The sequence below is a fragment of the Fusarium redolens genome (assembly GCF_020744475.1).
Source record: "Fusarium redolens strain MPI-CAGE-AT-0023 chromosome Unknown BKA55scaffold_18, whole genome shotgun sequence".
Classification (NCBI taxonomy): domain Eukaryota; kingdom Fungi; phylum Ascomycota; class Sordariomycetes; order Hypocreales; family Nectriaceae; genus Fusarium; species Fusarium redolens.
In genome coordinates, this window is record NW_025763681.1 from 600,675 (window position 1) to 620,460 (window position 19,786).

General features: G+C 49.2%; 6 protein-coding genes across 6 annotated transcripts; all 6 read right to left on the reverse strand.

Moving 5' to 3' along the window:
- Positions 1 to 2,399: 2,399 nt before the first annotated feature.
- BKA55DRAFT_523345 (S-adenosyl-L-methionine-dependent methyltransferase) lies at positions 2,400 to 3,378 on the reverse strand (the record flags this gene model as incomplete). The annotated part of the gene is made up of 5 exons (XM_046188633.1): positions 2,400 to 2,637; positions 2,710 to 2,852; positions 2,979 to 3,133; positions 3,186 to 3,227; positions 3,288 to 3,378. Coding segments are annotated over 5 exons (669 nt in total), but the record flags the coding sequence as incomplete, so codon positions are not given.
- Positions 3,379 to 4,735: 1,357 nt separating this feature from the next.
- BKA55DRAFT_667220 (uncharacterized protein) lies at positions 4,736 to 6,481 on the reverse strand (the record flags this gene model as incomplete). Its single annotated transcript, XM_046197818.1, has 7 exons — positions 4,736 to 4,894; positions 5,095 to 5,127; positions 5,179 to 5,424; positions 5,480 to 5,532; positions 5,586 to 5,703; positions 5,761 to 5,867; positions 6,460 to 6,481. The coding sequence occupies 7 exons, from the start codon at positions 6,479 to 6,481 to the stop codon at positions 4,862 to 4,864; spliced, it is 612 nt and encodes a 203-aa protein (XP_046044240.1). The 3' UTR covers positions 4,736 to 4,861.
- A 1,043-nt stretch (positions 6,482 to 7,524) lies between these two features.
- On the reverse strand, positions 7,525 to 8,523 carry BKA55DRAFT_491141 (uncharacterized protein; the record flags this gene model as incomplete). Its single annotated transcript, XM_046186257.1, has 1 exon — positions 7,525 to 8,523. A coding segment is annotated over one exon (999 nt), but the record flags the coding sequence as incomplete, so codon positions are not given.
- Positions 8,524 to 10,937: 2,414 nt separating this feature from the next.
- Positions 10,938 to 12,470, reverse strand: BKA55DRAFT_523327 (putative FAD binding oxidoreductase; the record flags this gene model as incomplete). The annotated part of the gene is made up of 3 exons (XM_046188631.1): positions 10,938 to 11,062; positions 11,127 to 12,237; positions 12,324 to 12,470. 3 exons carry the CDS (start codon positions 12,468 to 12,470, stop codon positions 10,938 to 10,940), a joined length of 1,383 nt encoding a protein of 460 aa, XP_046044242.1.
- Positions 12,471 to 15,394: 2,924 nt separating this feature from the next.
- On the reverse strand, positions 15,395 to 15,892 carry BKA55DRAFT_523431 (necrosis inducing protein; the record flags this gene model as incomplete). Its single annotated transcript, XM_046188638.1, has 1 exon — positions 15,395 to 15,892. A coding segment is annotated over one exon (498 nt), but the record flags the coding sequence as incomplete, so codon positions are not given.
- Positions 15,893 to 19,110: 3,218 nt separating this feature from the next.
- Positions 19,111 to 19,296, reverse strand: BKA55DRAFT_474789 (uncharacterized protein; the record flags this gene model as incomplete). Its single annotated transcript, XM_046186164.1, has 1 exon — positions 19,111 to 19,296. A coding segment is annotated over one exon (186 nt), but the record flags the coding sequence as incomplete, so codon positions are not given.
- Between the last annotated feature and the right edge of the window lie 490 nt (positions 19,297 to 19,786).

Genomic DNA, 19,786 nt, shown 5'->3' on the forward strand with positions numbered 1-19,786 from the left:
TGGGCTTGCTCGAAATGTGATGAACGCGGGAAGAGCTCGTTGTTCGTCGCGACAAACACCACGTCGCCAATTGAACATCTCCGAAGGTATATGACATGCGTATGAGTCCGACATTTATTCCTTTTCAGCGCCTTACTGGATATAGGTCACATATGATCACTGAGGCGGACGGCAATGCGTACGAAGATTCGTCTCGCGCTGACAGTCAGCCCCCTTCGAAACGGCGCTGCCTGGAGCTTCCTACTGCAAGGTCCAATGTTAATAAAGCGAAGGAGCTGACGGTCGGCTGGATCGTTACTGCCAATCTTCCTTTCACGGCGCCGTCGAATCCGTACTTGCGACGAATGCTCGACTTACACGATGCGTCATTGGCGAAAGAGGTGCCGTGGAGCCGGCAGTCGGTGCGTGATACCATGCGGAAATTATTCGAGGTGAAGAAGGGAGCAATATCGTGTCAATTGGAGAAGGCAGTCACAAAGATTAGCTTTAGCTTTGACATGTGGACTTCTCCAAACCGGTACGCTTTCCTTGGCCTCCACGCTCACTATCTCGACGCCTCCTATCAAGTCCAATCGCGACTTCTTGCCCTGCGCCGTGTGTGGGGAGCTCATTCCGGAGATAACCAAGCAACGACAATATATGACATCTTCGGCGAGTACGGGATACGAGATCGGATTGGCGCGGGTGTCTGCGATAATGTCTCGTCCAATGACACATGCTTGGCGAGCCTCTATCGTCAACTTTCTCCTGCGATGGCCGAGGAGGATATTAGAAACAATCGAACACGGTGCTTTGGGCATATTGTCAACCTTGCAGCTCGAGCGTTCCTCTGGGGGGAAGATCCTGACTCGTTTGAGCGAGAAGCCTTCACCGAGGCGGCTTTCCAAGTTGAAGAGCGTGAGCTTCGACTTTGGCGGAAACGGGGAGCAGTGGGCAAGCTGCATAACATCGTCCGGTTCGTCAGGGCTTCTCCGCAACGGCGAGAGTTGATGAAATCTCTGGCATGCAGCCAGCGCGATGAAGACGATTATCACCTCTTTGAGGAGGACCGAGCTGCCATCGATCTCGAACTGATGCAGAACAATGAAACCAGATGGAATTCGACGCATACATGGGCAAACCGTTTAAACGGTCGAATATTTCCTCAAACGTTTGAACGGTTCAAAAATATTGCAAACGGTTAAACGAACGAATAAACGATTTAAACGAACGAATGAACGATTTATGACGGTGAGAAATATCCACCGCGCCTGCTCTAATACCAGTCCAAGTAATGCCCACTGTCATCGTCAACGTCCTGAGAGTCACCCTCCGGCCGTGGGATTCCGATTAGACCCATCTCATTCTCATGCAGAGGCCGTATGAGTCCTTGACGCAAACAATTGCCCGTACATTCAATCATCTCGACGGTTTTGCATGTGACTCGTAATCTATCCCATGAACATGTTCTTCTTGCCCCAGAAAACGTCCTCTCCGGCTCCGATGACTCTGCTAGGATAGAAAGAATGCAAATAGCCGTGCGGTTAAGTTTCGGATACTGCTTTCTCTGCTGTGGTTGACACCACCACTCCAAAGGCGTACAATCCGGAGGGATATCTGTTGCATCAACGTTGATGAAGCTAGTGAAATCATCCCTAACACTCGCGTTAATAGTCCTAACCTCCAGCTTCTTTGATAGTATCGCGAGTTGATTTAGCTTCTTTGCTAGCGGTGGTGGCATCGACGTTGGGGTGGAGGGATGGTCGCTGGGTTGCTCGTAATTAAATTCCTTTTGCCAGAATGCTGTGGCCGAGGCAATAGTATCTTCATGCCATTCCTTTGGCCAGTTCTGCTTGATATACGCGATGCGTTTACGGGGATCAAGGAGGAGAGCGGCGGCGTATACGGGAACCTCGTCAGTTAGGCGGTAGTATTTAGAGAGGATAAACCATCCCATATCGATGGCTCGAACCATCCGTTCGTCGGAGTGTTCATCCGACTGATATATCTTCTGATACAATGTTAGTAATCGACTTGATGTGGATAGATTGAAGGGTACCTGTTGTTCTTCGTAATGGAGTAACAACATATCCATCAGCATCATCGTAATGGAGTAACAACATATCCATCAGCATCAACGATTGTGAGATAGACGAGTCATCTCCCTCTGCATACAATGCTGCTGAAGCAAATGGCTGAAGAAACGTATGTGCTTTGCCTAGCAACTCTCAATCTCCAACTAATAGCCGATTGTCTCCGATGGCCTCTTCATGATCAGACATGAAGGACTGGATTTTGTCCTTCTTTCTAATCGCACGATCAATGACCTGTTACCAGGACAGGGCTAGAAAATCGTTTAACCGTTCAAACGGTTTTAGGATGCCCTTAAACGGTTAAACGATTTAACATGCATAAACGTTTTAAACGGAACGAACGAACGAACGAACGAACGAACGAACGAACGAACGAAAGTGCCCATGTATGATAAGGTGGCTAAGTCGATTAGTCTCTATGAAGCGGGTTCCGTGCTCTTGAGCTGCTTTGGCCAAAAGAACACCCCATTTCCTAAGAGCATGATCCTCGGTAAGAGTGTTATCGTCTGATTGCATCAACACATCGACGTCCTGGAACTCAGCATAGCCACCCGGCGTAAGATTTCTAGTCAAGTCAACTGTTGCCTACTTATTCAACAGTCGTGACACAACTTACTCGAAAACCTTACGTATATACTCTGACCAGTTCTTGACCGAGACATTCATCATTCTGCTGTGAATATAATCAAAAGGTTGAGAATAAGTCCACTCTTCGTCGATATCGTCAATCTCGAACTTGACATTCGGTGGTACACTGTTCAAGTCTGAGTTATGAGCTATCTCTCATGTGGAAACTCATCTTATACAATTCCGGTTGAATAGGCGACAGGTCGACCCCTATCACCTACGCAGAATGTTAGCCTTGGTCAGTCTTTGCTGGGGGATATTTGGGGTATCTCCCCTTACCTCAGACTCGGGATGCTCGTCAGCATAGTCAATTGCCCAAATCCCAGTGCCAGTACCCAGATCGAGAACCCGGCCGGTCTTAAACTCTGGAAGATTTGGCGGGGAGAGGCCAAGCTTGTTGTCAAAAGTCAGGAGGAATAGATTATGCTGCAAGTCTGGAAAATATCAACTGTAAGAATCATGAACAGTAGCAGCGTTCTGTATTACCTAGCCTGTTATTCTCCGTTTCATCGTTGGGCATGTAGTATCCTGAGAAGATAAGGTTGTCAGTTCCAGTAAACTTCCAAAAGATAGATGGAAACAACTTACGTCCGTCCTTATACGCGTGGTATGTCCTCCCGTTTTCTTCTCGATAATTGAGAATAGAACTGCTCACACTAGCAGTTGATGATGTATTGTCCTATGTCATCAGTTGTATCAACGGTTGTCTGCTTTCAGAGTATGTCAGGGTAGGCGGAATATCACCCATACATACATCTTCAACTGCCGAGTCTCGATCATCGTCAACCTCGACTGAGAGTTAGCTCAGTTCGTATCATGCCGCGATGGGTAGGAAAGGCAGTACATCAACGTGTATAATGGGACCTCCATCAGGTGAGGCCATTTTGCCAAGCATGAGAGAGGTGCTGAGGTCGTTCGTTACCAAGTGGTTGTTGATGTTGGTGTAGAGATTTTCCTTTGACTTTACCCCGCAACGACGGAGCGTCAGTCAAAATTAATATTGTGACACCCCCTGGTCTGTCAACAGAGTCAGGAGCCACTAATGCTTCATCTAGCTGTAGCGTTGTTGTCTCTCCTCTTGTCGGAAAAATGTGCTCCACTAATAATCACACCTTCTGTTTCTATAGAGAATGCGACCTTGGCCAGCACACCACCAACTGCGAACAAGACTTGATATGTGTACATGCAATCTTCTCAAACGCACAACGCTTGACTGGGGTCCAAACGAGCGTCAAGTTTAGAAAAGGAAGAATTCCAACAATGTATGCCGTCTTACGCTGTGTCCTAGTTAGCCTGATTAAAAAGTGAGAGGCGAAATATCATGTGGTTCTCGTCGCTGTTGAATCGCCACATTTGTCATGCACCCTTGCACTTTTTCGACAAGCCCCTGATCAATGTTATCCACCAAAAGACCAACTGCGTCTCCTCAGCAGCGGAGTGAATACCTGAACAGCATCCGTGAACCGTAGCCGAGAAGGTAAGGGGAGGAAAAATCCCGCGGATTTATCCCTTTGGCCGGCATAGCCCTCCAGAGGGGTCACGGCAGGGGCGTCAGACCAATCAAAATGGAAAGAACGAAAGGTACTTCCATTTGCACCTAATTTATATGGTGATAGAAGTCCCCACAGTTCTGATTGTTACAAATCGCTACCTTGCATAGCTTGCAACCATACCAAGTCTGACCCCCCTTACCGCCTCGGTGCTTGCTTTGTGCATTCCCTGTGATATCTTGTAGATAGCTTCGTTTTCTGCGTTTTCCTCGAGGCTGCCCCTGCTTAAAGCCTCGGCAAGCTAGGCAATCCGATTTGATGCCTCTGTAGACGTGGTTGATCCATCTTTGTATCTCCTTGACAGTCATAAGGCACAAATACATCGCGGACCCACTCTTAGATTAGTCACGGCGTCTGCGGCAGCCTATAGAGGTCACTGTTGCAAAACCCAAAAAGCACGCTGCAACTGACAAAATGGGTTAGCGCGAATGCATTGAGGGCCCCACAGTACATTGAGGCATGTACCTTAGTACCGTGATTCCTTTAGTTTGAGACGCAAGAGTAGGTTCGGCAACAGCAGCGGGGTCGCAGCGGACCAGCGAAGAGCAGCTTCGTTGTACGATGGATATAAAGGCCCCTTAACCACCCTCCACATCGGACGCTAATCAAGGCTTAGTTACCTTCGTCCTCTCCATCTTCATCCTCCTCCTGTTGTTTATATTGCGCAGTAGTGCTGGGTGAAAATATATATTTGAAAAACTTGATTGTTCATTATTGAGATGAGAGTTCTTCTCGGGTTTATATCTCTAGATGGTTTCATCTAGGACTTTGAACTTTAAATCTAGGACTTTCAGACTAACAGTCTAAACCCTGAAAGGAAGGGGGATCCCCGGATTTTCCAACACCTCCACGCTCTCCTCGTCTAGCTTGTTAAGTTGCTAGGCGTTAAGTTAATAGTGGAACTTAGCTGGCGAGTTTGATTCACCTACAGTCCAGAGCCGAGCAGCCTCAGCAATAGCCTCCAACGCTGCAACCTTTCGCTCCTCGAGAGTCTTTCCATCTGCCTCACCACGTGGAGCCAGAGCCGGAGCTGGAGCGGCACTGCAGGCACGAAGCTGCTGTGCTGCACGCTGGGCGGCGGATCGCCAGGCATCGCAAGGATCCTCGTTCATATCGTCAATCTGCCGGTTCAGCTCCCAAAAGGCACGCACAGCAGCGACTGCACCAGGAGGGACCTAGATAGCAGCTAATTAGCAGCTCACTAGCCGAGAGCTGGAGAAGACTACTTACAGGCCTACAGGTATGACCATTCTTTGCGCAGGCCCAGCAAGCGGCACCAGTATCTATCCCATATATGTTGGCCTGGCAAGCTTAAATAGCAAAACAAGCTACTTACTGTCCTGGGAGGCGCACTCATACCCTGGGCTCTTGGTAGCGCGAGTAACGCAGGGGCGGCAGGGGAAGTCACGCGCAGAGCCAATGGGAGGGGCCTTCTTCTTTTGCTTCTTCTTCTTCTGTTCAAACAGAATGTTAGTAGCGGTCTCGGCTGTATAGCAGCTGACTGAATTTACCATAATTCTGCCCGCGAATTTGCGGCCGCTAGGCTGGACCTTTCCTTTGTCCTTGCTGCTTTGGTTCTGGGAGGGATCCTCATCCGCCGAGACAGAGACGGCATTCACTGGTTGCCCAGTCCGCACCGGGCCAGCGGTTGAGCCGCTGCGGGGTAGTGCAAATTAGCCAATTCGCCTTGCTTAAATAGGGGCTCCGTCTTAACAGTCCACCTTTTCCAACACCAAGAGATCGCCCCTGCCTACATATTCACCTCCAACGCCATGGCACGGCCACCTAGTCCCATCGATCAGTACCGTGACTATATCACCTTTCTGTACCTCAATGGCGTCTCGCGAAGCAAGATCAGGCATAAGCTCCGGAAGCGTCACCAAATCGCTGTCGACCTCAGCACAATCTCCCGGCGGATGGCCAGCTGGGGACTTCCGCGTCAGCAATCACGTACCATTGAGACGCCTGAGCTTATAGAAGCTATCCGCGACCTTATCTTCCGCGTTGGTCTTACCGAGAAGCAGACCTTGAGTGTCCTTCAGAGGCAAGGCTGGCCCATCACCAAAAGAGGTTTAAAACGGATCAGACTTCACCCGGACCGCCGCTGGGTTCGTCGCATCAATAGCGATGAAGAACGCCTTGCCTTATTGGAGAAGACAGAGCAGGTTATTGTCGAGATGGCGCAGCGGTCTAATGCCATTGCAGGATACGGCAGAAGGTTTCTCCAGCCATATCTGCGCCAGCAACAGCAGCTCTGGGTACCAAGAGATCCCCTGTTTGAGATGTACAAAATTATGTTCCCAAACGAGGTTGAGATGAGCAAAAGGATGATGCGGAGGAAGAAAGGACAGTTCCTTGTCCCGGGGCCAAACTACCAGTGGTGTATTGACGGCCACGACAAGCTCAAGGCGTATGGATTCGAGATATACGCCGCAATCGATGCCTACTCACGCAACATTATCTGGTTCTATGTTGGCCACTCTGCTACAACCGCCTTGAGTGTATTGAAGCAGTATTTGGCTGCATGCGACACCTATGGCTTCCGCCCGTGGTTTCTTCAAGCAGACCGGGGCAGTGAAACGCCATTAGTCGCAGCAGCCCACTGGAACTTTGCTTTGGCTGCAGGCGGATGCGTGGAATGGAATGGGCAGGTCTTCCAACAGGGCAAACGATTGAAGGATTCCTACAAGGCGGCACCGAGTACGAAGAATGTCAAAATCGAAGGTTGGTGGGAACGCATGCTTCACGTCTGTTCTCGACAGTGGGTAGACTACTTTGGAGAGCTTGCTAGGGATGGGGATTTTGACGGCAGCATGCTTGAGGACCAGATTGCTATCTAAGCTGTCTTCGAAGGTGTACTGCGTCAAGAGCTCTTCGACTTCGTCGAAGCGTGGAATCTACACAAAATACGCCTCCAGAAGAACCGTCCCCACGTTGTCCACGGCCAGCCCTGGATGAATTATCATTACCCTGACCCAGACAAGGCCTGCAATTGGGGGATCCCTATCGACCGCCCGGTTCTAGGCGAAATGCTACGACCCCTGGCTGGTATCGATATCAGCACATGTCTAGAGCCAGAGACGAAGGAGTGGTGCCGCGATGTCCTCGCAGAAATGGGCTACGATGACGTAGTCCTCGGCAATCACCAGGACCCTGATAAGCTGCGTCCTTTCAAGCGCTTCTACCTTGCCCTTCGAGACAGGATCATTCAACACATCGAAAGTAGACAACCACCTGTGCTGGCGTACCGTAGGGCTCCAACTGGGGGAGTTGCTTTTGATCTGCCTCTCTTGCTTGATACGTTTCTTGAGCCCAGGAGCTGGGCTCGAATCCTCCTGTTTGACCTTCCGTTTCTTGCCGTCCTTGGCCTGTGTTGAGTATTCGTCCGTCCTTAGCGGTGTGATTGGCTCCTGCTTGTCACCCACGTCTGTCGATGTCAGAACGACGAGCACCTTTAACTGGCCCGCTTGGTTGTTCGAAAAGTGCCCAGAAGTGAGCATGCTTGAGGGCGTCGTGAACTTATCGGTATTGGGAACGGTGACGATTTTCTTTCCAGAGAAAGACGAAGCGTAAGAAAGCTTCCAAAGCTCTTGGTTAGTGGGGTCTACGGTGCTCGGGAGCGGATGTAGGTGTTCGAATAAGGTATGAGTGAACGAGGGCCAGGTAAGGAGGTCTGCCAAGCTGAACTTGATCACCGTATCTTTTAGAGGCAGCACTGTCTCTGGGACCTCTACCGCAAGACCATTGAAGTACCTTGTCTCCAAGCTCATGAGTAGGAGACTGATGTGGACCCATTGGTAGCCAGTACGCTGCCTCGTAGGCTTTCTGGTGCTGCTTTTAGTGTTCTGAATGGCTTGACTAGCCGCCGAGGCAATCGCCATGAACTGCGGATGGGGAGGGCCGCTTGACGGCTTGAAAGGATGTTGGCGTGCCCGTGTATTCGCAGTCACCCCATTGGGGACAGACACTGCGTTGGGGAGTAGTTGTGCATACCCAATAGCGGCAGATGACACTGGCTTTGGTTTGTCGCGCATAAGCTGACTTGCCGGGCTGACTGGGTGTGGCGGAGAGTCATCCACCTCAACCACCTCATCATACGGGCCAGGAAGGGCTGGAGTTCTGGACCTGGCCCGGCGTTGGGATTGAAAGGGGTTGGCTAAGCCGCAACGGCCACAATAGTTTTCGCCAGCGTATATGGTGGTAAAGAGATCATGATGCTTCTTCCCAGCTTTAACGTAGTAGACGTACTCTGGGGGGATGTCTGGGGGTGCCATTCTATTTCAAGAGAGACGTTAAGAAAATGGAAGCAAAAAAAGAACCAAACTGACGTTGGGAACGAGATTTAATGGTTTACAAACCATAACAATGTTGCCCTTTGCTACGGTGGATGATGATCACTAGACTCTCCTGAGCATGAGATAGCCGCGCTAGTCCGCTGCTGACCCGCCGCGGGGAACACTGCGCTAAGCCGCTGCTGGCATATCACACTGTGTGCTCACAAATAGATGTTGGCACCTGGAGTTATGCAAGAATTGTGCCTGCTACTCAAATGGGGTTTGCAATGCGAGTTTCTGAATTGTAATTTGAGACTATAGAAAAGGGGACGCTAGCATATACACGTCCATAGCTTTTAAAGCTGGACAAAGTGATTATCATCCGGCACAGCGCCGTTCAACTTACAACCACAGCCAATAAAAATCAGGTTGATTACAATACCGTATCGCTCGCTAAGAATTGCTTGAAAAGAACTGAACTACTTAGACCACATTGTGTAGGTCGAGGTTCTAGAACATCGCGCGGGCCCGTTGCTACTTCGCAGCATTTGCGATGGGGGTTGGTTGGGCGGGCCCGCTGCTGGTCCGCAGTACCTGCTCTACTACTCATGCCTAAGTACCTGGACTAATAAGATGTGGGGTGATTTCTGGCTTAAGAGTGGGGAAGGGGCCCAAAAGACAACTGACAGGGGGATTTTGCAACAGTGTTCCAATCCAATCCGTAGTGGTATTCCGGGCGAAATAAAATCCAATCCAATCCAATCCGTAGTGGTATGCCCTATAGGGACTTCCCTCCGGGCGAAATAAAATCCAATCCAATCCGTAGTGGTAGGAGTTTAGCGGTTGGCTGCCTCATTCGCTTATCTGCCTCACTCGCTTATCATGCACGTTATTTGGTATACTAAAAATGTTTTCTCTTACTAGTATCCTATGTTTTCAGTATTTGACGACCTGGTTGAGCAAGATAACGGGTTAAATATGCAAATTGGAATTCTGACCAGCCTGCCTCACGGTGCGCAACTCTCAATCTCGCCGTCTATTCTGTGCCATTCTCCGTAAACTAGAATATTTTGCGTAGTGGCTTTGTGTTATCCGCCCCGACGTTCAATTCCCTTACTTCGTTTCAGTGCTTTTCCTTAGCTCGGCATTGTTCTTAAATAACAAGGTGCCTTGGCAGAGATGAACGACAAACCATCTTCTACCAGACGAACATCTACAGAGATACCTACCGCCATGCGTCAGAATAGGAGAATGTCTCATCAGCTCCAATGCCAGGTCTAGCGACCAACTCTCCAAGTCATCTCCTCCCAATGTCGCTTGCACGTGCGCAAGTATTAGCGCGGGGACGGAAGCTATTTATTTTATTAAGGGAATTGATAGAGCGGCATGACCTTACAGCGGCATGACTTTTTAGAACATCCAATTGGCCAGTTCCGCGCAGACCCATAAATACTTCCTGAGGAACCCAGCGTGACCAGCTCTCTTAACAGGACCTTATTCTTGCCTGAAGCCCTCACAGTGCTCAAGATCTTGGCATAGCAGGGTGTCTCAAGAAGCCTCGTTTTGAATGGAAGATTCTTGCTCTGTTTATTGCTCAGGAAACATGTCTGACGCTCTACTCTCTGACGACTATAGAAGGAAGTATATCCTCATCGCTGTCAACTAGCTCCCATTGACTCCTCGTCCTCCGGATGCTAGGTAGAGGATCGATTTCGGGGCCTGAAATAGGGGCTCTGACTCGCTGAAGTCGTGTTCTCCGTGACGGAAAGTCACTTTGAAGGTGAATCTCGTGATCAAACCGCAATTCCACGCAGGTTCGTGGAGGCCCTGCGAGCCGCGGGGCCGTGGGAAGGTCGAAAAAGTCTGTGGATAAGAAGCAAAGAGATTACTTAGCGTGTCTTCGTCGCCGATTCCATAGTACTGACAGATGCTTGCGGCAGAACTGCTTGCAGAGTTCGGTCGATTTACGAGTAAAGGAGGGCTAAACCTGGCTTGTCGGCTTGTTCGCTGTCTTTTTTCGCGGTGTAATTGATTGCTGGGGCTTGAGCTTCGCAGCCTGCGAAGGCCTATACGTCGTTCTACTGTAGGGGACGACATTGTGGAAGCGATAAAACATATTGGGTCAGGATCTGGGAACGCGTCTACGTGCCTAGAGCTATCACGACTGGTTCGGTAGCTAAGGTCGAAGAAATGTGGGGAGCTCAAGCTGTAGGTACTTCAGGTGTGGGTGGCAGAATCCATGATCTACTAACAGTTAAAAATTTAGCGAATTAAAGCCTGTGAAAGTCATGCCGCTGTAAGGTCATGCCTCTGTATCAAAGACATCATGCCGCTCTATCAATTCCCTTTATTAATATGAGAGTACCTTCTGGTACGGCAGTCAACAATACTTCAGTTTCTAAATTATGTAGACTCTATTGTAGATCAAGCAAACGGTGTCTTCCTTGAAAAACTCCAGTTGGATCATATTTCTTTTTCAGCTCTCTGAGCCTTTTCGCGTTAACCCCAAACAACGATTCAATGGCATGAGCCTCTCCATCTATCGAATGGAAAGCGATGAGTCAGCATGAATGATTCGAGAGTCAAAGACGTGATCAACTTACCATCATGGTTTCCGTAAACACCAGTGCCTTGTGACTCAACAGCTTGACCTCCGTTCTCAGTGATCCAGCTAGTGTATGACCGATTCAAAGCGCGGATGTCGGGATCGAACCTTGCGTCCTCCCACCTCCATATAGCAGAGACGTTGATATAGTCGCCTCGATTGCAAAATGCAGTGGCCGTATTGTCTACTTCACGGATTTTGCCAGTTGGAATAACTTCGAGGGATACCACACCGCTTGTTGCGTCAAAAGCCTTTGCCTCGTTGTGCCACTTGATGATTGCTTCGTAGAGAAATTCGTACTGCAGCGGGAATGTGATATTGGCGGCGCCGAATAGCCTTCGATCTCCGAAAGGAACGCTGGGGAGAAGCATTGCGTTCACTTCGGGCATCGACATCATCTTGAGATCTTTAAAACGCAGATCTAGACGAAGTAGCGGACCCCAAACCTTCTCGGCCTCCTCTTTATTGCCGTTATGAACGATAGCAAACATGATGATTGGCTCATTCTCTCCCGGAAGCACGGTCCACATGCAGAAGCAACCGGCATCTGGATGGCCAAGACCATGGAGATAGTTCAAAAATTCGACAACTTGCGGCAGTTTCGTTAGGGAAAGGCCGACGGTACCCCCTAACAGCTCATGCTTCTGCTCATGTACCTTATAGGTGAACTCGGTGACGCAACCGAAGTTTTGGCCCGCTCCACGAATGGACCAGAAAAGGTCTGGGTTTTGCGACTCGGACGCACTCACAATCGACCCATCTGCCAGCACCAACTTGACGCCTACGAGATTGTCGATAACGAGCCCGTATCTGCCACTAAGCCAGCCGTAGCCACCTCCCAGCGTGAGCCCCCCGATTCCGGTATGGTTCACTGTACCGCCAACAGCTGCAAGGCCGTGTTGATGAAGTGCGTCATCGACCATTTGCCAATTACAGCCACCTTGTGCAGTGACAGTTCGAGAGGCAACGTCAACCTGCACGCCATTCATGAGGCGTAGGTCTATGACCACACCATCCTGGATAGATGAGGATCCCGACGTGGAGTGTCCGCTGCAGGCAATAACAAATGGAACTTTATTGCGAACGAACTCCTTTAATGCGACCGAAACCTCCGCAGAAGTAGTGGGCATAAAGACAGCGGTCAATTGCATGATTAGTGATTGGGGAACAAGGCATCCGGTCGTAATGTACTTACTGCGTTCTTTTCACACGTCGCGCTCCAGCGCTTGATTGCATCGCCATAACCATCGGAGGTGGGAGTGAGGATCGCCGCCGCAGTGCCTGAGAGTTGATTTTTGATACTATCAAGAGCAATGCTGATGGCATAAGGTAAAGTAGACATTGTAGAAAGCATTGTGAGTAAAGATCGGTAATGGCTAGGTATAGTATTTCTACTGTCGAAAAAGAGGAGGGGTGTAGAGAGGCAGAGGCTCTTGTACGCTTATGATTCAAAGGACTGCGTTGGCAATGACATTTGGTCTTATATAACTGCTAAGAACACCGACTTAATAAGTAATTCTTGCATTGACAGAGTAAATATGCCGAGGAGTTAGGCTAACAACTGAGAACCACCAGAGATCAGAAATCGGAAAAGCACCCTTGACGTGACAGGCGCCACCTTGACCCATGCCTCTGTCATGCGTCTCTAACCAGCCACCCTTGGTTCTTTGAATAAATTTTTTGTTCCATTCTTTATCCACCGCTGAAATCAGCCCTATGTCCCAAACGCAGCCTTGACCCAGCACAGCCACCTACCAGGCGATGTTCTCCTGGCGGCAATCTGACGGAATCGAGCTTCGGAAAACAGGGGTAACCAAAGCCCAGCTTATCATCGTGCTTATGAATTATATGGAGCCCTGGCCCGACACGACACCATGCCGTAACTAAAAAGAACCTATATCACTTAAATAGAAGTGCGCTGACGTGAGGTTGCATGGAAGCTCATGATGACACGAGCAGTTTCTATTAAAGTATTCTAGATAAGAATGGGCCCTAGTCCGGGATCAGTTACATTTATAGAAATATATAACCAGGGCTTATTCATAGCGTGGTAACATTAGCCACCCACTACTCGGGTAGGGCCTAGAGACCGGCCCCCCGTGCTTTTCATTCAGTCACCAGTGACCGTGCCTCAAGCACGGGAGGTACGGTGACTAGGAATAGGTTCGGTTGACTGAGGAAATTTAAGATACCTCTAATAGTAAGGCAAGGCCTAGGAAAAAGAAGTACCGTTAATATGTCAAAATCACGTGATATATGCGGGGAAATTTGGAGATGAAGGATACTTCTGATAATAAGGAAAGACCTAAGAAAAAGAGGTATCTTAGATTTCCTCAGTCAACCGCCCCTGTGCCTAGTCAACGTACCCCCCGTGCCTGACCCTCTGGCACCACAGGTGGAATGGGTCAGGCTAAGGGGGGCCGGTCTCAAGGCCCTACCCGAGTAACGGACCCGTTTTTCACAACACCAAGAAAATCATACTGAGAGGAAACTCTTAACTTAATCTGCAACGGATAATTAAAAAATTCTCATCTTACTATCAGTAAGGGTTCAAATGAAGCTGGTGGCATAGGTCTTCTATTTTTAGCTTCTTGACTGTTGTGGCGGTCTTGGCGAGTTGTGTGATCTTTAGCATCGCTTCATAAGCTTTCTTAATCGCCGGCACTTTTGCGAACTCGGCATTTTAATCTGGAATGACTTTCCGCCTCGTCTTTGGTCGGAGTTCCTGGCTTACAGGCCTTAGTAGTATTACTCTACTATGCCGTGAGGCTATAACTATTCCATTGCGGCCAGATTGGCCAAGGGCAAATCTGGCGCATACCTGCTTGAGAGCATCACGCAACAGATCGACAAACTCCAGACACAAGACCTAAACACCGAAATCAGATGAGTTCCAGCGCAAATAGGAATCCAAGGCAACGAAAACGCAGACTGGGTGGCCAAAGAAGCGACAGGCTGGAGAGAAGACGGCCAGTCAGGAACCAAAGCTGCAGAGCCACAACAGCTATATCTGTCACATCGTCTTACCAAGGCTGCTCTGACACACGGGCTGTATGACTAAGAAGGATCAAAACTGGGATGAAACAGATCGTGAGGAAAGCTTCGTCGCAACCGACGGATACGACCCGATCCAAGGAGGTATAAAATAGACCAACTTCAGTCAGTCATTCAGTTAGAAATCAAGAGCTTCAACGCATAGTCAAAATCTCTCGTTAAGTGAGACAATATCCACTTCGATCCACCATGAAGATATGGTCTCACAAAGAGACCATTAAGTCGTGGGAGACCGACTGGGCATCCGAGACACGAGGCAGAGCATCCTTCAGGCACACGCCCAGACCTTCTCGCTATTAAGACCGTGTGACTAAGGTGGTCCGATCTGGTGGTGGCTGGGATGTGAATATCATGTGAGAAGCTGTGCTCCTCTCGGATAAATGTAACTTAGAGCTAATAACAACACAATCAACCCATTTTCGTTTTATCACCCGCAAAGTCTTGGACCTGCTTGACGGACCCCATAAGAGACACAGCGCACTGCTTACGCAGCTGAGGACTGAGAAGACAGGCCTCAAGGACTTCCTCTTTGTATGAAGAGTGCTAGGCATCACCAACAACAGATGCCCCTGCGGATCGGACCGACAAATTGTAACGCACATTCTACTCGTAGTATCTACCTACCGTCATGGGCCCAAGTCGTGGAAGGTTCCACCTGGTGTAGGCCAAAGCCCGGCCCCGGAAGATCCACAGCTCCGGTGAGTTACTATCCCGCTTTAAGTCGCAGAGATAAAAACAGCACCAAGCGTCAGGAAGCAATTTGTATGACATCTACGGCCTAGCTAGTGGTCCCGAATACTAAGTCGCTGCACCATCGCTTTGATCTCTCCACTCCTTTATCTTCTAGTATTTGACCCGTGACATCTACTTATACCATAGATTATTCTGTTTATATCCTTATTCCTATTATAAAGGTTAAGAAAAATGTTGCACTTACCTGTCTCCTTTACTTGCTTATTCTTTATGTTAATTTAATTCTCAGTTTATGATTTATTGGGCGGATAGATGCAAAGAATTAAAAACTCTTTGATTTTTTATCTAACCATGATAGAACTAGTTCTTCACACACACAGCTTTCATCCTTATCATCTCTTTATTTCCAAGAAAGATTGAGCCTTTGGCTTTCAGTCCTCATCTTCCACCGCTAATCGCGTCCAACTCGCAAGTCCCCATTGAGACCCTTGTTTTAGCATCAACATTTGGCCAACATGCTTAGCAACCAATAGGGTCGCCTGGGGACGAGGCGTTATCGACGGATGTGTCCAAGGGGATATCCTTACCGCCCTTGGCATCTTCGAGCGCGGTTGCAAACCTTCCATCATAGAAGTCGATCGTGGCCGAACCCCAGTCATTGTATAACATAGAGTGTCTGAGCTCAGCTGAAGGAAAGCCAAAGTAGCTGACCAGATAGCTGTAGAACCAAACGCCTTTGTGGTTTTCGATATTATCATCGCCCTCAGAAGCGAAGCGGAGTGAGTGGGTTTGAGCTCCTTCCCGGTGATAGACCACCTTAGGATGAGTATCTTCCCACCGGACGTCTTCCGCAGGGTAGACATGGTACTTGCCATGAGCAGATGTTGCGACATACTTGGCCTCGTCATTCTGGACCCAAACCACAACATGCTCCCAGTCGTGCCTATGGCCAGCGCCTACGCCACAGACATGCTCAAGGTTGACGTCCTTCTCGAAGTAATAGGCGTACACAGAGACCCAAACAACTCAACCAACTCAACGGACGACCTATATTGAGTGAATTGGCTTAGTAATCGCCGACCTCTCGTTGAGTTGATCAACTGAACGCCTTCGTTGAATGGATTGACGTTGAGTTGGTGTGAGGGAGCGATCATGTGACTTTCATACTTTATGAATATTCTCACTTTATGAATATTGTGTAAATAGCTTAAGTCAGAGTTCTCATTAGGAATCTCTTTCTCTCCTCGTAAACAGTCATTTTACCCAAGTCGCACTCGACCTCGTTCGTGCTCTTGTCCCGTCCCAGTTGGCCTAATTGACGAGATATTCGCAACATGCCCCACCAACTATTCCCACCCTTTCTCCTCTTCTGCCAGCTCTCTCGCTCGGCCGAGAAATGACGCCATTGACTCTCTTGCGCCCGCCTCGCTTCTGGCGCTGCTCTCGACCTTGATTTGCGTGGGAACGAACAGAGGATCCAGGTCGTCGATTATCTTGGCTTGTATCCACGAACGCAGCACTAGACACATCCCGATTATGTCGACTTCAAGGCGGCTGCGCAGGGGAGTCACCAATCGACCTGCGGCAGAAAAGAGCCTCTCGCACTCGGCTGGCATCGGCTGGATCGTGAGGAAATCAAGAGCCATTCGAGAGAGGCGAGGATATTGAGCTCGGTTATCCTGCCAATATGCGATGGGGTCCCGAATATCGGTGTCTGTTGGAACCCAGCTTTGTTGCCACGCCTCGTACTCGTCCCTCGGGGACTCAGGAGTCGCAGAAGACCTCATCCTCGCTGGCGTGGTCGTAGGCGTCGATAACCGGCTTGATGGCTCGTATCGTGACTGTTCGCAGTATTCCTCGAAGGCATTTTGGTACTTCCTTCGCCGTTTAGCAACGGGCTCATTTCCTGGGCTCAATACCACCTCGAGGTTGCGATATTCGGTCTCCCATACCTCCTGAACCATCTCTTTCGCAGTTGCGATCCAATCCGGATGTTTTCCCCAGTGTTCTTCGAACCAACCCCATCGATACGCAGGGTGGAGAGCCAACGCCACGTAATATATTGGTGTCTCGTCGAGAATTGTGTAGTATTTGTTGAGCTTCTGCCACCCTAGGTTGATGTTGATCCTGAAGTGTTCGGGATCAGGATAATCCGCCGCGAATGCTTTGTACTCCTCCAGTTTTGCCATTAGGAATTCGAAGCCTTGGATGACATCCCAGATATTTCCGTACGAGCCGACCCACCCTCTCTTCCGTTTGCGTTGAATACCGTCTCCCTCAAGGGTTTTGACGGTGACCTCGTAGAATCCAAGAATCGTGGCGAGGTGTTCGAGGACGTCCCAATCCTTGTTTGAAAGCTGATTTTCGGATAGGCAAATTCGCGGTTGAACAGCCGACCTCCTCATCAGGCCCGTCCTTTTCGACCTATTGTCCTGCTCCCAAGCCTGTTTGTGTTTAAGAATCATCACATCGAGGTAAGGACGGAGTTTGATCGCGCGGCGGATCATGTAGAGCTGGGACAGCCATCTGGTATCGTTATCGACGACGATGTTCAGAGGCTTCCTCGCTCGAACTCTCGGATCGATAGATTGGTCCATATCAGCCTGCTGAACACCTCGAAGAAGGTAACTCAGCACATCAGATCTGTCGATGTCAACAACGAGGTTGTGGAGCTTCCCGACTGGCCCTCTCCTCCTCCAAAGATCGTGTTCAGTTTCAGATAACGCTGCTGCGCCGGAAAGCTGATTCTCAAATGCCTCTGGATTGGAGCCAAAAAGCAATGCTTTGGCAGAGAGGTTGAGTATGTGGCCAAAGCATCGACCTCTGCGCTTGCGTCCATCGAAGCCCAACTCTCCTCCGATCACAGCCATTGCTGAATCGTTGTTTTCGGCGTTATCAAGCGTGAAATACCCGATCTTATTCTTTATACCATATGAATCGATAATCTCGAGGACTTCTGCTGCAATATTTGTGCCAGAATGGCGGGTAGAGACCTCGGGTACTCCAAGGACGATTTTGCGGGGCTTGTTTTTCTCGTCTTGGAAGAAGCACATAATTCCATATAACGCGTGCCGATTTCCGGACCTCCAGCCATCAAAAGAGACGTGAATTAGGCCGGGAGAGCTCTGGAGGACCTCCATAACCTTCGTCTTGTGCTGTTCGTATGATGCCACGATTTTCCTGCGAATAGAGGTTGCGGAAAGATTGGCGTCACAGAGCTTCACGCAAGGGTTCAGATATGCGAAAATCTTCCTGAGCTTGTCGTGTTCTGCCGTTTCGAACGAGAGGTTGGCCTCCACGATCCATTCCATCAGAAGTCGTTGGAAATGCTTCTTGTCGAAGTTCTTGATGAAGCCATTCGCAATTGCTTGTTCTCTAGGCTTATTGGTATCAAGCTTCATCAACTCGGCGATGGATGACTGTCCCTTGGCCTTCCGGCCCTCTGCTCTTAGCTGCGAGGCTGATTTCGTCTTCCCTTCAGGCGCACAAATCCTGTGATCGTCATAGAGGTGGTTTAGGGTATTTTGGATGCCCGTTGATGTGAAGGTCTTGGCTTAAGAGTGTTCTTGCGGATGCAAATTTTGCAAACCCACTTCCTGTCGTTGCCTTTCTGGATATCGTACCCATACTCCCAGGCCCAGGAATTAGTATCTCTAACCCTTTGAGACCACGTGAACCCGGGGAAATGGCGCCAAAGAGATTCTTCATATTGTCGCTCTTTGGTAGTGGAATCTGGCGAGGTGGACTTAGAACGTCGCGCTGGCGAGAATGGCGTGAAAGCTGTAGAAGGCGCTGGAGACGACCTAAAATTTCCATCATCGTCAACAGCAGTGATGGCGTCAGAATCTGACAAAATACTCATCCTGAACTAGTTACACAATGCAATCGGTGTAGCTGTTGAAATCGATGTGGAAGTTGGAAGCAGAATTGAGGGCAGAACAGAGGCTAAAAGGAGGTGGCGGCCAGGGAAATTAGGTGATCTGCCATACGTACAAGCCACACATAGCCTTAGTTACGGGTCGCTGTTAGGATTTATACCAATCCGCAGTTACAGTCACTAACGGTGGCTAGTAGACCCACTTTATATCAACGAAATCAACGAGATCCATCAATTTCAAGGTAATATTGAGTTGGGCAGCTTACTAATAAAGTCCTCCATTGAGTTGGTTGAGTTGGCCGTTGATCAACGAGTTGATCAACGAGTTGATTACGTTGAGTTGTTTGGGTCTCTGGGTCCCGGAAAGATCGCTACCAAGTATGGCTGGGAACTTGTCGATGTTGATGCCAAGACTTTGTATTTTCCAATCTGCGGGATTTGCAGCGACTGCTACATTGCGCACTAACAATTCACCCTGACCAGGCGTGGGGACGGGACGTTCTTGGACGGTGAGTAGTCCTTGCCTGGCAGGAAGAACGGCAGCCGTATTGGGACCGAGGGAGTGGACCATGATGCGCGATTGGTTAAAAGAGTAGAAGGACTGGTTGTTCTCAAAGAACGATGATGTTTTGGTTTATTAGCCAGTGAAAGCCTTTAGTTAAGTAATGGGCCAAGTGCAGAGTATATATATCCATCTAGAGCAGTATGAATACGAACGTAACATTCATGTATTATGCTCTTGGGCCTCTGTGTCCCAACAAAGCCAGACTTGAGGGATACGAAAGTACATTTTGTCACGCAAATATGCTCTCTTCCGTCCCAGATTGAGTCATTCAACCAGGTTTAGCCTCAACCAATGATCCCAGTATGTATGGCTTAGACTTAATATGGTTGGCTCACGTCGTTCTGTTGGCAAGAATCCGCGAGGATGGCCTTGGAGCGCTGCCATCAGCTTGTTTGCAGACTAAGGAGCGGAGGGGGGCTGCGGGCCACTTTTCGGGCCCGGCATACGATATGATAGGTGGGTTACAATA